Source organism: Larus michahellis, chromosome 1 (genome assembly GCF_964199755.1).
Source record: "Larus michahellis chromosome 1, bLarMic1.1, whole genome shotgun sequence".
Classification (NCBI taxonomy): domain Eukaryota; kingdom Metazoa; phylum Chordata; class Aves; order Charadriiformes; family Laridae; genus Larus; species Larus michahellis.
The window spans coordinates 165,597,794-165,612,889 of NC_133896.1; the positions used below are offsets into that span (position 1 = coordinate 165,597,794).

Here is a 15,096-nt window from a genome sequence, read left to right on the forward strand (position 1 = left end):
GTTCTGTGTGTATGCAAATTGCATTTTGGAAAGGGGATTTTTCAAACGTTTTTGGGGAAATTAGGAAGTATTTTTCAGAAATACATGTGCTCTTGAGTAATTACACTGTTGAATGTCAAACTTCCACTCCAAAGTTAGAAATGCTTGTTGTTTGTTTTTAATAAGTGGCGACATGTTTTTAGCAGTGATATTTTATTATGTTTTCTTAATCCTCCTTGCATAAAGTTATTAACTCTTTCATTAAAACTTTTTTTTAAGGAATCAGCCTGATGTAGAAATAGATAGTTTCCTCCCAAGATGCTGAAATCTGCTAAAATTACAATTAAATGAAAAACAGTTTAAAATGTGACCAGTAACTGTATAGGGGGCTATCAACTCTGCCTGTTCTAGTCCTTCCTCTAATATTACTTACAGTGACTACAATTTTGACAGCCTTTCTGTGGTCTGCAGGAGATAAAGGAAGTCTTTTACACACCTTCTCAATGGACTATTGATATGCCTTACATGACTCTTGCATTTTATTTGATGTAGTATTTTGAATCATAAACTGAAAGATGAGTTTAAGTTATGACTGTCATAAAATTTTAAAGTTACAGTATTAAATATTTTAATCTCCTATAAATACAGTTTTTTAAGTTACATTTTTTTGTTCTGTTAAAATAATATCATCAAACAGAAGCCAAGTTCCAGAAAACTGTATTTGTCTGGATATGGTGTAGAACTTGCAATAAAGAGCACAGAATATAAAGCCGTAGATGACACACAGGTTAAAGGTATGTTGGTTTTTTATTCATTATGTCGTATTTGGTGATACTATTAAAATATGTTACAATCTTCAGTTATAAAGTCAGTAAAGTTTTGAAGGTTATACTTAATTTCTTTTCACAGAAGGAAGTCTCAGCATTGGGAAGTAATATATCAAAATATATGCAAATATTTTTAAACAGCTGTGCTTAAAATATAGTTCATCACCTAACCTGTAATTATTATTTGGAGCTTTATTTCAAAATGTAACCCATTCTTCCTCCTTTCAATAAGTATAAGAACGTTAACCTTTGTTCAGTTATTTTATGTTTGTTGGCATCTTTAATATGCTAACTACCACAGTAGCTACACATTACTGTTTCAGGGCTGGGTTCCTAAATTTTTGTAGAAAATACTTTCACAGCCTTTGGTAGGAAAGATGTGCTCTACCATAGTATTGCTACCATATGTATGTTACTACACGTTGAAATGAAACACACATCACAGAAAGTAGTAGCTATAGCATTCTGACAGTGAGAAATTACTTTGTGTGGAGATTTACAAGATTTAAAGAAACCAACTCTCTTCTGGTGAGAATAAGGTTTAATAGCCTGTGAGCCACTTCAAAACTAGAATAATATTTTTTTAAGGGGAAGAAACTCATCTTTGACTTACATCAAATGATAGCTGGAGATTCAGGCGCTTTAAAGTCGTCATGTTTTTCAGGCATAAATCTGGTAGTAGCTGGCTCGTAAGAGTTATACCTTACCACTTAATCAAACTGAGAAATGGCTATTTTGGGAAGCAAACTATTTAAACATATCAATTTAATTTATGTAAAAAATGTAACCGTTGGATGAATGATATTTAAAAATTAATTTGAATGTTGCTAATTTCTGTAAAGCAATTTATTCTGATGCCAAAATATGAATGCATAAATATAAATTTAATTGACATTATGTCTAGGAACAACAACTTTCTGTTTGTATGTTTCTTTTAACAGTCTTATAATTCATAAGACCATAATACATCGGTAACTTTCTTTCTTTATATTTTCTACATGTGCTGTGTGTTCAGGAGCAAATGATACAAAAGAAGTGGAAGAGGAGGAGGAGGAAAGTGATGTCCAAGGATTTCTCTTTGGCAAATTAAAGTGAGTTGACATAAGTTATAATTAAAGTTCTACATTAGTTTCTGAAATGTGAACCAAACCCAATTCTTTTATAGAAGTAGTGAGATTTATGTTGAAAATTTGTCACTGGTGAAAACTCTCATTAATTTTTTTTGGTGTATATGTCTTGTGAGTGTCAAGGTGCAACAGTTGTTTATTCATTTCAATTTATTGATTTTAGTTTCCTAATTCTCTCAGAATGTATATAGTAAACTGTTTTTAAAGTAAAAAAAAAAAAAAAATCCTTCTGAGCAACAGTCAAAAAAAAAACCTTAGATACAAATGTGAAAACATGGAGTTCTACAGTAAATGGTTACTATTACTTCTGTTTTCAGATAATTAGAATCAAAATGTTGGTTTTCAAAGTGCAAGCAGTAGCACAACAAATCCAAGGCTGTGGGTTACAGTAACATAAGGTGTTTTCAAGCTAGTTAGGCATTGATTTCTTAGGGTTAAGCAGTGATATTTCTTGAAAGATATGCTTATTATAAATGTCTTCTGATTTTGGAGTTCGTGAATTTGTGTTCCATTCTGGCAGGAACTTTTTTATCTCCAAGTTACAATCTGTTAGTCCAAGTGATTGATGGAGTTGGATCCTTACCTTATTGAGGGCTATGGGCTGCTTCTGGTTCTCTGTTGATGGATTCATTTCATGATTGTTGTCAGCAGAAGTGCTTCCATTTTCCTGTGACAGATCCATGGAGTGAATCATAAATCTTGGCTTTTTCTTCAAGAAGAAACTCAAGAGTGTGGGTCTTCTCTAATGTCATTCTTTCTTATTTTTTTAAAGTAAAAAGTAAACTTATTTGTAGATATTCTCACCAAACTGTAAGTCTCCTTGGGGTTTAGAGCTGCTAATGCTTTCTAAATTCATGAGAGCCCATGCCCTTTCTGCCTTTTTGTAAGGTAAACACATTGAGATAGAAGTGCACCCAGATCTTCAGGCATCCTTATGTGATTGTCCTATCTGTAGAGATCTTCCACAGCAGGTAGCATCAAATGCCTATGTCATATTTTTATCTGAGCTTTTTTGTTCTTCAATTGCGCCAGATCAGTTATACTTAGGTTCTTGGTGTTGCACTATGGCTAATTTGTGAAGCTGTCAGACAGTTACCCCGACTTCTTGACAGTGTATCTAGACTCTTAAATTCTTTTTCTTCCCCTCTTCATACTGAAGATGAAAGAGATGTTTCAGCCATCTTTATATTGTCCTTCAGTTGTAGTAGCCATGTCAAAGGTTATACTTTTCTCCACTGTGAAATAGGTACAGATGTAAGCAGAAGACAAAAAAATCTTAGAAATATAACTCTTTGGTTCTTCAAATTAACGTAATTTAATCCCATATCATAATACATATCCAGAGAAGGGCAGCTTTTCTCACTTTACTTTGTGTGTTGAATTTTGTGCCCGCGCTGACCCTAATGTAATTGAACAAGAGAAATGAGGGACTGAGCATCAATACTAGATCTTGGTTAGAGCTTGTGGCTGGGTCTTATTTGTCAATTGTCTTTCACTCACAGAAGAATAGAGGGTCTGAATAGGAAAAAAATGTCATGAAGATAAATTTGCAAAGAAGGCAGTAAAAGCAGTAATTAAAGACATCAAAACTAGTTAGGTTTGTTCTGTCATAGAGGGATTTCCAGGAGTATGAGCCATGTTTGTCAGTTCTAGGCCTATATTACAAGTAAGATAAAAAGGAATTTTCTGTCTTTGCTCTCCTTTTTAGATGAGTATGCTTTCATTGAGGAACCTGGATTATTTTTTAATCCCAGAACAACAGTCTTCATCAGTGATTTTTTTTTTCTTTTTCTGTAAAGAGCAACAGCTAATATAATCCAACAGCTAATAAAATGAGGGGGGAGAGATTCCTTGTGAAACTCCTTAATATCTAAAATAAAATATGAAATATTACAGAATCTAAATCATTAAGACTTTTAGCTACTCTTTTGCTTCTTGTTCTATACTTGCTGTAGAAGAGTCTTTAAAAATCTAGTGGTGATTGTTTGATGTTGGAAGGTATCTTGTTGCAGGCGGAAGTCTTTGCCCTCCAAATGTCTTTGCCCAATTCTGTTTTCAAAAAAGATAGCTAAGCTTTTGGGCACCACGCTCTTCTTCAGGTCTGACTAGTGATTTGCGTGCTCAGTACCTTGATTTTTGTCAGTGATGTTAATTTATAAAATATTCTCAACATTGACTGGCTTATGTCTTTTGTAGGTAATACAACAAACTCTGTGTCTATGTACAGTTACGGTTACTCTACAATACAGTTAGTATACATTATGCTATAGTAAACTAACTATACAGTTAACTGTATTGTTAATACTACTTAATCTTTGAGTTTCTTTATTCCATCAAAATTTATGCGACAGGGTTTGAGATATATCGCTACAAAATAACTGAACTCCTCCTTGTAATTAACTGTTTTTTAGTCCTTAGAAATCACCTCTTCTCACCCCAAATCCTCATTTTTCTTTTAAGTATGAATTAAAATTTTGACTCTTGCTTGTTACCCTGCAAATATAGTATTACCTGTGAGCAATGCTGTGGATAAAAACAGACATTGTTGGATGCCATTGATTTTTGCCTTTTTAAAAAAAATGTCTTATTGTAGACAGATGCATCCTGATCTGAAAAATAATCTGAAAGAGTTTAGAAAACATCTAATTGAAACTACTAACAACATGGAACCGCTTAAAGTTTGGGAGCTACAGGGTACGTATTGCATTTTTCTGAATTAACACAGTACTCTGTTCATTATGTTGATGTATCAACAGTATGATAAAAGCTTCTTCTAAAAAGAGATGCATGGTTTCATAAAAAAAGCAGTATTATATCAAGTATTTAAAAAGAATGTATTGGTATCTTGTCCTGGTATTACATGCTAGATATTAAAGGAGCATTGAAGTTATTTTATAAGGTGGAGAATCATAACTAGCTTTACTGATTTTAAAGACAGAAATTACATTGCCCAGTTTTCTGCCTGATGTGTTATCTTGGATGTTAAGATGGAAACTTAAGATGTTAAGTTTCTTGGATGTTTTGAGAAATCAGGCAAAAAATATCACCTTGGCATAACTATTGAGTCGGGACGAAATACAGGTTAATACCTTTGCTTTCTTTAAATTATAAATGCTAACTTTTATCATGTACTGGAGTTCACATTGCATGCTTTTAAAAGCTTTCCTGTGGAAAAGAAGAACAAATATGTAGAAGTTGATTTCTAAACACCTTCTGTGCTGATGACCTACAGGATGTTCTGTAGCTTGGATGGTATTATAAATCACTCTAAAACAGGTCCCTAAATGCACAAAAGTTTAGGCAACTAAATTTTACCTGTTACATTCTTCAGTTTTAGAGGACGAGCTGACCAAAACTAATTTACCTTTATACTAGTGCAACAAAGGAGACTGACTGAGCAATCATCTGAACTTCAGTTTCTTTTGGGGACCCTGACTGTTTGCTAGCAGTACCTGGTCTGAAACTGGCTATTTGAGATAATTGTAGTTCACTTGCAGTCTTTTATTAATGAACTCTCCTTCGGGTGCAGTATTTATCTTGGACCAAAATTTAAAAAAAATTGAAAAACATCGCATTTCACTTCTCCTGAGAAATCTATTATGCAAATAAAAATAAAATTATCTTTTTGTCTAGTTAATTAATTTTTTTACGTGATTGAATACCATTTAATTGATGTTCGAACAGAAGCATCTGTGAAGCTTTGATCCCTTTAGTGTCTACCTTCAAAAGTCTATATAAGGTCTCTATTTAGTGGTGGTCTTCTCCGCGGTTTCATGACTATATAAATAAAAAATGAAAGTGGTGCAGCTGCCCAAGCAACCAGTTCATACAATGTTGAAAGTAGTTAAGTGTTGGGATGCTGTTTGTTTGGTGCTAGGAAGAGTGGTACTGGCTTGTGGTAAGTACATTCAGGGCCTTTTCAGACATGGCATCTTCAGCCCCCACTCTGGATGGCACAATTGTTTTGTTACTCTTACTCTTGACATGACTGGGTGTTTTCTCTAGTTCATTCTTAATGACTAACGATAGTGGCTGAGTTAATGGCTCAGATACTCTCTGATTTCCTTTAATTAGCTTCCAAGTAAAAACTTAACTAAATTTAACCAAAACTCTGTCAGCTATAAGGCATACTTCTATTTATAAATGACCCTAAACACCGTTCAAGAGTCTTTCAGGAGCCTTATGTTTTAGGTAAGTAATCGGATTTACTGTTTGTAATGAGAAATGATGCACAGAGTACTGATGTGGTATTCCCTTTAACTCATTCTTTTATCTGTGTGAACAGCCTCTTGATCTCTAGTGCTTCATTAGCTTTCAAAGCATACTTTGAGATCTGCTTTAAGCTCAGGATCGTCTTTTCCCCAAGGTGCCCTACACAGCACTCTCAGCTGTGTTAGGGTGCCTCAAGGGGAGGTCTGTAAGTGACAGTCCTGGACCAGAGATAACCAAGAAGATAAAACGACATGTCAGTTTGCCTCAGCGGGATTTGAATATCTGTACTCTAAGCTGTTCAGCGTAGAATGGAAATAATCAACAATTTATGAAGGATTTTTAAGTGTGTGTCCTAAGTGCACAGCAGATAAGGCATCACTAGCTGTATTAACAGCAGCAATTGGATATTGCTTCACCTGATCACAGCTTATGTGGCTGTTGAAAGGGATCTGAAAGGTTCTTTTTGAGAACCTTAATCTCTTCATATTCTTCATTAAATGTATTAAGAAATATCACGTTAACATTCCACCTCTCGGACTCGCCTTTTTTCCAGCCAAGGTGTACCTTATTGGGCTAAATGAGGAATGCATGCTGATTGCTTTTCTTCAGCCTTTTTTTTAATTCCTAATTGCTTCAAAAAGGTGATGCAAAATTCTAATAGGGCAGCATCCTCTACGGCTTTCTACCCAGCACTTTTTACTTAACGTGGCATCTGCTTTCCTCAAAGTGAATAACCCAAGGCCTTCAGTTTCTGCTCAAATGTCTTAACTAGCAGATTATGAAGAAAAAGCATCATTGCGCCAAGATAGTTAGACAGGCTGTATCCAAAGTACACAGAAGCACCTATTATATTATTGCCTTATTATTTGGTACTGTTGGTACCAAAATTGGATTTTCTCCAGTCTCATGTGCCAAGATTTGTCACATCCAGGTTAGGCACCTAAAGAAGGCTGACTGAATTCCAGTGTTGTTTTTCCAGTGGACAGGCAAATGAATTATAAACTGTCCTGACATATGAAAATTTACCTCATTCTGAGAAAAAGTAGGGAGAGAAAAATGAGATACCTTTAAAAATGGAGCTAGACACTTAGGAGAACTATGAATTTGAATTTTACAGTAGACTGACCTTTCTTTCATGAGTCTTTGTTTTCTCTTCCTGTGAAATGGCTGCAAACTCTTGAAAATTGTGCACCTCACATGCTCAATACAGTCTTATACATTTAACATATCTGTTCTCTGAAAATCTTGTGAAGTCCTGGAGCTGGAAAGATCTTGTTCTTTACTACAGTTATGGGTGCCTGTGGGTTGGCGTGTGTCGAGGTTTGAGCATGATATCCTTGTGATACCGGCACAATATCACACGATGAATTGTCTGGTTTTTTCAGTGTGTTTTTGTAAGCTTAGAAATTACATGGACAATGTATGTGCTTAGGATGGCTGAGCAGAATTGTGTAGGAAAGCCTGATTTTGGTATTTCAAACTTTTAAGTGCCCGCCTTTCGACCTTAATAATGTTACTGCATAATTTTTTTACAATGTATAATTGAAACATAAAAAATATTAATAATGGAAGTGTGTATATGGGACAGTTTTCTGGTTATAGGCAGTATTGATTGAGAGTGATATTTCCAGTGATTTTTTTTATTTTTTTCCAGATCTTAGTTTTCAAGCAGCTGCTCGAATTATGTCTGCCCCTGTTTATGATGCCTTAAAGGTAATGAAAGACATAGCTCAGAACTTCCCAATAAGAGCCAGGTATGATACTTAAGCTTGTTTTTCAGATGCTGTTTTTGTGTTTGTGTTTGAGTTTAATGGCACTGGTATAGATTTATATCCAAATCCTGCAGTCAGATATGCGTGTTTTACAGCTTGCTAGATGGATTCCTGGCAATTTCGTCAAGTAGAAAATAACTCCTGGCAGAGCTCATGATCGGTCTCTTAAATGCTTCCTGTCTGATGCAGGAGATGCCATGAAGGCTTCTTAATCCGTCAGGCACTTATGGTTGAATGCCTACTCCTCTCTGCTTTTACTGGAATAATATTTTCCCAGGTGGAAAATTCTGTTGAGTTAACAGCAGATCTACTCATGGTAGGAAGAAGCAAAATTCTATGAATAAACTTCATAGAGGATCCACCCACATTAGTTAGAATTAGAACTGTGCTTAGAAGCACAGCATTGCTGATAAGATGTCAGTGTTTTACCTGGGAAGATAACAGATTACTTGACAAAGATCAAGATAAATATCTGTACTAATACTAAAAATTGCTCTTCCTGTAAGATAATTGTATTGTAATTGAGAAATGCTTGTCTTCATATTTAATAAGTTCTTCATGCAATCCGATCAGCAATATTTGCTTGAATTACTGAATTAAATATGATGCTAAACAGGGTTCTTTAACTCAGTGTGCTTTCATATTTTACAACTCTTGTTTAATTATCACAGTGTTTCATTGTCATCTCTGATTTTCTGTTAGAGAAAATCTACACTGTAATGGAAAAACCAGCTTTGTAACATCCTGTTTCAAAGAAGAAAAATAACTTTAAAATGCCTGAAATGTAATTATTATTAAATATTAAGGTGCAAATTACAGTTAGATTAGCAATCAGAAAACACAGCTTTCCCTTAGAAGTAGTGGAAACGTACATAATGATGAACTGCAAGGTTGGTTCTCTTCTTTAAAGGATAGGAAAAAGGCGGTTTGAAGTATGCTAGGTGACATTTAAATCGTTGATTTAAAAAGTCAAATTGTTACATTCCCTTTGACTCCCGCCGTGTATTTGTGGCATTAGAGCACAATTTACCTGCTCTTCAAACATTTTATTTTTATGAGTAAAAGTGTAAGAAGATTTTACAATTATTAAAAGGGGAATCACAGTTTATGTCCTGTATAATTTATTCTAATATGCTAATCTAACATATTATTTTTAACAAAGAGAGATTATGAATATTTAAATAAAGTTAGTAGGTCTGCATTGGCAACAAACAGACTTAAATCAAAGGGGCATTGTGTAAAAAAAAAAAAAAAAAAAAAAAAAAAAAAAAAAAAACAACGGTGCACAAAATATATTTCCTTAATAATCTAATCATGCTTAACCTGCTGAGTCACAAATACTAGTTTGGGAAAAAACCCAACCTAGAATAAACAGGAAATTAAAAGATATTGCTTAATCACTTTAGATAGATAACTGGTCATTCTAATAGTAGTGTTTTAAAATTGATTAAATGTCACACAGTTTACGTATGAAAATAACCATTTTCTTAGTTAAGCAAATTTTGCTTTGAAAAGGCTGTGTAAAAATTCTAGAACTATTGTTATTAAAATAAAAATTAAATATTACACGTTCATTAAAAATGGAGGAGTTCCTTAGACCATAAAAAATAATATACCAGTCTTCCTAAAGTTTCTAGTGAAATTTCCTGCATTTTTGTGTCTCAATATTTCCAGTTGAACAGTTTAGTCTGAGCTAGATTGTACAAAATGTCATCAGATGTAGACAGTGTAAGAACTGATATATGTCATGGCAATATTTTGATAATGCATTTTCTAGGATATTTTTAATCTTTGATGTATTGTATATGTGTCATAAATATCTGTTAATTAAGAATACGATAACAAGGATTATCATACTGTGTTTCTTGTTATCTGTTCATTATTCATGAATGTTAACATTATGAACCATGTGCAAAGTTTTCTTTTTTTTCTCCTGATATGCAGTACTGTATAGCTACATGTTTTTCCAGATAAGATTAAAGATGTATAAAATAACGTGACAGAAAATATTACAACTTTAAGGTCATACAAGAATATTCCTGCATCATGTAGAATGATAATTAGTATCCATTTACTTTCAGACAGTAAGGTGTTTCTGTTTGGTAAGTCTTTAGCACTGAATATTTAGAAGAACAATGCATAAAACTTTGTAAAGCTTTTAACAAATTGAACAAATGACTGAACTCAAGATGAACTAATACCTTTCACAGGTACTTTTACAGTTGTTACCTCAAATTCCTAGGGTGTCCTTCTCAACAGCTGACCATCACACTTTTTCCTTAAAATCTTACTAGAAACCTGCATCGTCAACTGCCATGCGTAGACAAGGAGCTAGTTAATGATTCTTTAATGTATTGCTTTCCTATTATCAGAAAAAGCTATCAGTAAAGCTTGCCTTTTTGCTGATAAGTATTTTACTTCCTTGCTAATGTTGGGCCAACTTCGTCTCTTCCTTTCCACCTTTTTACTATTTTCACATTCATTTTTTAATGTTTCTGACTTACTACTCTAAGCTATTTGGAAAGATTTAGGTTGTTCTTTTTATCTGTGTAGCTCTCTTCACCTGTGTACGCAGAATGAAGCATTGATTCTGAGAGTTGCAGGCCCTTGTACTACTTATGTTGAGTTGAGCGAGATAAAAATCAGAACTTTTTTCCCTAAAATATAGAATCATAGAATGTGTTGGGTTGGAAGGGACCTTTAAAGGTCATCCAGTCCAACGCCCCTGCAGTAAGCAGAGACATCTTCAACTATATCAGGTTGCTCAGAGCCTCATCAAGCCTGGCCTTGAATGTCTCCAGGGATGGGGCCTCCACCACCTCTCTGGGCAACCTGTTCCAGTGCCTCACCACCCTCATTGTAAAGAACTTCTTCCTAATGTCTCATCTAAACCTACCCTGCTCTAGTTTAAAACCATTGCCCCTCGTCCTATCGCTACATGCCCTTGCAAACAGCCCCTCCCCAGCTTTCTCATAGGCCTCCTTCAGGTACTGGAAGGCTGCTATAAGGTCTCCCCGGAGCCTTCTCTTCTCCAGGCTGAACAACCGCAACTCTCTTAGCCTGTCCTCATAAGAGAGGTGCTCCAGCCCTCGGATCATTTTTGTGGCCCTCCTCTGGACCCGCTCCAACAGGTCCATGTCTTTCTGCGGACTCCAGAGCTGGACACAGTACTTCAGGTGGGGTTTCACGAGAGCAGAGTAGAGGGGCAGAATCACGTCTCTAGCTCTGCTGGCCACAGTTCTTTTGATGCAGCCTAGGATGCGATTGGCCTTCTGGGCTGCAAGCGCACATTGTTGGCTCACGTCCAGCTTTTCATCCACCAGTACACCCAAGTCTTTTTCCACTGGGCTGCTCTCTATTACATCATCCCCCAGCCTGTGTTGATAATGAGGATTGTCCTGACCCCAGTGTAGGACCTTGCACTTGGCCTTGTTGAACTTCATAAGGTTTGCTGGGGCCCACCTCTCTAGCTCATCCAGGTCCCTCTGGATGACATCCCATCCCTCTTGCACGTCGGCCGCACCACTCAGCTTAGCATCATCAGCAAACTTGATGAGGGTGCACTTGATCCCATTGTCTATGTCATTGATGAAGATGTTGAACAGATGCTTTTACTTCAGGACTCTCTAAAACTATTGCTATGAATTCAAAGTAATAGTTGTGTTAGTACTGCCACACGTTAAATTTCTACCTTGCTATGAAGTCCTTCTGTTAAGTAGTTGTTTTGCCTGTTGGCTAAGTAAATTGTCAGTAATAATTCCCATCAATTACAGATATTCTTTTAATGAGAAAAGTTCTGTAGTGTTCCTGAACTATGTCTGGTGCTGGTGGAAGTTCCCTTAAAGCAGTGTCCTATATAGTCAGCTTCTGAGACTTCTACTTGATAGTGTTCATCCTAATCCTTCTCCATTTTTCCAAGTTCAAGTTTGGCTTCAGATAGTCTTTTCTTTGTACTTACAGTCTTTTAATATTTTCTAAAAATCTTAATCAGCAATGTTTACTTTTCAGCAGAAATATTTATAGTTTCTTGCTCTCTGCTCTGACTTTTATATTTCAAAACTAGTGAACATAGAAAGTAGTACAGTATTATATTTACTCAGTATTGAATATACTTACAACATTCTGTATGTTCATAGAGAGTACCTAAGCTTTATGAGAAAGTTTAGATTAGTTGAACAATGTCCTGGTTTGAGGAAAAACCGCAACAAACAATAAGCAAGTTATTAAGCTCATCCTCCGATGACTACTGATAATAACATATTTAAACCATGTTGACTGGTTTTATTGCTGTCTTTGACATCACAGTTTGAGTTACACCTTTCTCATTTTTACAGATCGCTGACCAGACTGCCTGTAGACAAGAAAATGCGAAATGAAATAGAAGAAAATCAGAAGGTTTGTTTTTATTTCTTCAAGTGGACATTTGAGTACTATTATCATATTATTGCTTTTGGAGATTTTTTTATTAGTGTAGCAACTTTCATGGGGTTTCTATCAGAGAAAAAGAGCTAAAGAAACAACATTGAAATACTCAATTCAAATTTTTCACTTTCTGCTGCTCTTGGTCCATTTTCCCTTCCCTCTTTTGATTTTTACAGAATTAGGCAAGGACAAACAATTTTTTTTATGGAGTACTGTGTTCAGTCATAAATTGTGTGCTGTGAAAGCAAAATAAGTATCAGTTAATTTTTCTAGAGTTTTGGTGTTGACTCTAGGCCTGCTGCTTATATTATGGTTAGCACATACTAGCTGTGAGCTTTCCACACCCTGACTCACGCATAGAACTATTCTGCAAGGTATTTTGAATGTTGCCTGTGGTGGATGGTGGATTTATTTTCATCCTTGATGCATTGCATCTTTTGTGTATCACATTAGGAGCCGTTGTTCATGTGATTTTTGACTGATCTGAGGTGTATTCTAAGATGCCACTTTACGTTTGTAGAGTTTGTGACATCTGTCATTTTCTGTCTCAGTTGAGAGTTTGGATTTTTTCTTTCAAGTTGAATGTTAAAATTAAATGTTGGCCACCATGCTTTTGGTCACATTAAAGGACCTCCATAGCACTGTCTGTGATCTTCAGAACATATATTTTCATATGGTGTTAAGGCTGACCAGCCACCATAGTGAAAAGGGATTTATTTCTTTCTTACGGTACTTCTGTGCTTTTGGAACATTTCCATGTATTGTTTTCCTTTGTATTTATTCAGGCCTCTTCCTCTTGTCTTGCCAAGACTAATATCTCCAGAGGTCACTCCTTTCCAGTTTCTTCCACCTTCCAAAACAGTGAAAGTTAACAATATCCCTGTTGCACTCATGCCACCTTCTCATGAAGAGCTTGTCATCTCTATTGTAGCAAAAATTTCACATAAATGTGTTAGAGCTCTCCACCACGCAAAACTAATTGTAAAGCTTTCCAGCCTTGAGTATTTCCTGCCCAAATAGTGACAGGCTCAAGTGTTACATCCTTGTAAATGTTTATGCAAACAATTTTATAGGGCCTTTTTAGTCCATAGGTGATTCCACGTGGGACTGGCCTATTGAGAATACAATTCACGTATCCCAGCAGTTCACCTTCCTGAGCCCTTCAGCTTGCTTGTGTGCCGGCTGCACGTGTGATTCTTGGGTTGTCACAGAGATCTCGGAGTGGGCTCAACATTATGCAGACAGCTTGTTTATTGCACTAGTGAGAAGTGCTGTAGTTTTTCCTCAAGGGACCAAATCAGTATCTGCACCCCACTTTGGTGCTTTCTATGTGCAGCTGAGATACACATTTTCCTGTATCTCTTTGTTGTTAGGGTTATAGTCAGGATAAAGCAAAACAAAGCCCTGTTGATCATACTTCCTCCAGAGTATGAGTGTTGGTATCAGAACTTTCCTTGTTTTTTGGTGAAGTCTTTACAGTGTCTTTCTCAAACTGCAGCTCTGTTAATACAAAAATAAAAACCAACAGCTTAATCAAAAACTCTACCCCAAAATGCAAAAAAAAAAAAAGGCATATCAGACATTGAAATAGCTGTTATTACTAAATATAAGGATTAGGAAAAGTTACTGAGATTTGATTGGAAATGAATATCTCTGCATTTAGGCACATCTGTATGGTATGTAAACTCCTGTTATGACAATGAAGATGTAGTCAATGGACATCAAAAACAATTTAGCTCACTCGGTGGTTGTTTTGTGAGACATGATTGAGTTGCCTAAACCTGAATTTCTGATGTCATTTGAGATGCTGCAGGCTATCTGAGATAGCCATACAGGTCTGGCAGATGTGTCCACTGGGATATCCATTCCCTTCTGCCTGACCCATACCTCCCAGTCTGAGATGCTTTGTCCTGAGATAAATTATGTGTCTGTGTGGTTGGTCAACTAAATTGCTCCTATGATTCCATGACTGTATTAAATACATTAGGAGGGTCTTAAGCACCTAGAACGCTAAGTTTAAATTTCATGCTACATCCTACCTGAGGGTATAGGCCTTTTGACAGCTAAAAGCTAAAGTCTGTTTAATAAAAATAGGGAAACTTCCTGAGCACTGCTGCTAGAGCACTATAAATTGGCTTGTGCGTTTTTAAGCTGCAGTACATCCATCTAGCAGCAGGAGAGATATGATCTCATGCTGTGTGTAACTGGATGATTCCCTCTCAAGATAATGAAAGTTGAATAGGAAATGTAATGGGAGGAAATAAAGGTATTAGAAGTTGAAAGGCATGTGATGATTTAGTGTAATGAATTGATACCTAACTAAGAAATAGACAAAGAACTGCTATAGATAAGAGAAACAATAAAATCTCATTAAACACAACTCGGAACTTCTGATGCAATAATCTGCTGACAGTTTAGCAAGAAAATACCGTGTGAGTATTATCATCATTAAATTCTGGTCTTAGATGCCTAAATACTCCTTCCATCAAAGTTGCTACAGCAAATGGATGCTTTTCTGAACAATCAAATGCCTAGTATCAAAATTGTATAGTGAGTCTCATCTCTGATTCAGCTCAGTTCTTTTCCTAGTGAAGGATTTGAAAAATTTTTTAAACTCCTATTTCAACACCCAATGGCTGATACTTTTATCACTGTTCTTGCATTCATTTTACTGAGTATTAGTTTTTGTGTGACCTACATCAGCCAGTTGCAGTCTTACTCAGTATCTCTGTTTATGTGAATGTCTGGGCGTATTAA

The 15,096-nt window shown here is 35.7% G+C and overlaps 1 protein-coding gene across 3 annotated transcripts in view; it reads left to right on the plus strand.

Annotated features, from left to right (window-relative positions):
- The window catches only part of UGGT2 (UDP-glucose glycoprotein glucosyltransferase 2), a 92,547-nt gene that overhangs the window by 16,048 nt on the left and 61,403 nt on the right, over window positions 1–15,096 (plus strand). For all 3 annotated transcript variants that reach the window (XM_074562862.1, XM_074562871.1, XM_074562879.1), the window contains exons 6-10: window positions 677–773; window positions 1,822–1,897; window positions 4,527–4,627; window positions 7,800–7,899; window positions 12,252–12,312. In XM_074562862.1, coding sequence (XP_074418963.1) covers window positions 677–773; window positions 1,822–1,897; window positions 4,527–4,627; window positions 7,800–7,899; window positions 12,252–12,312 — 435 coding nt within the window. The remainder of the gene's footprint in view (window positions 1–676; window positions 774–1,821; window positions 1,898–4,526; window positions 4,628–7,799; window positions 7,900–12,251; window positions 12,313–15,096) is intronic.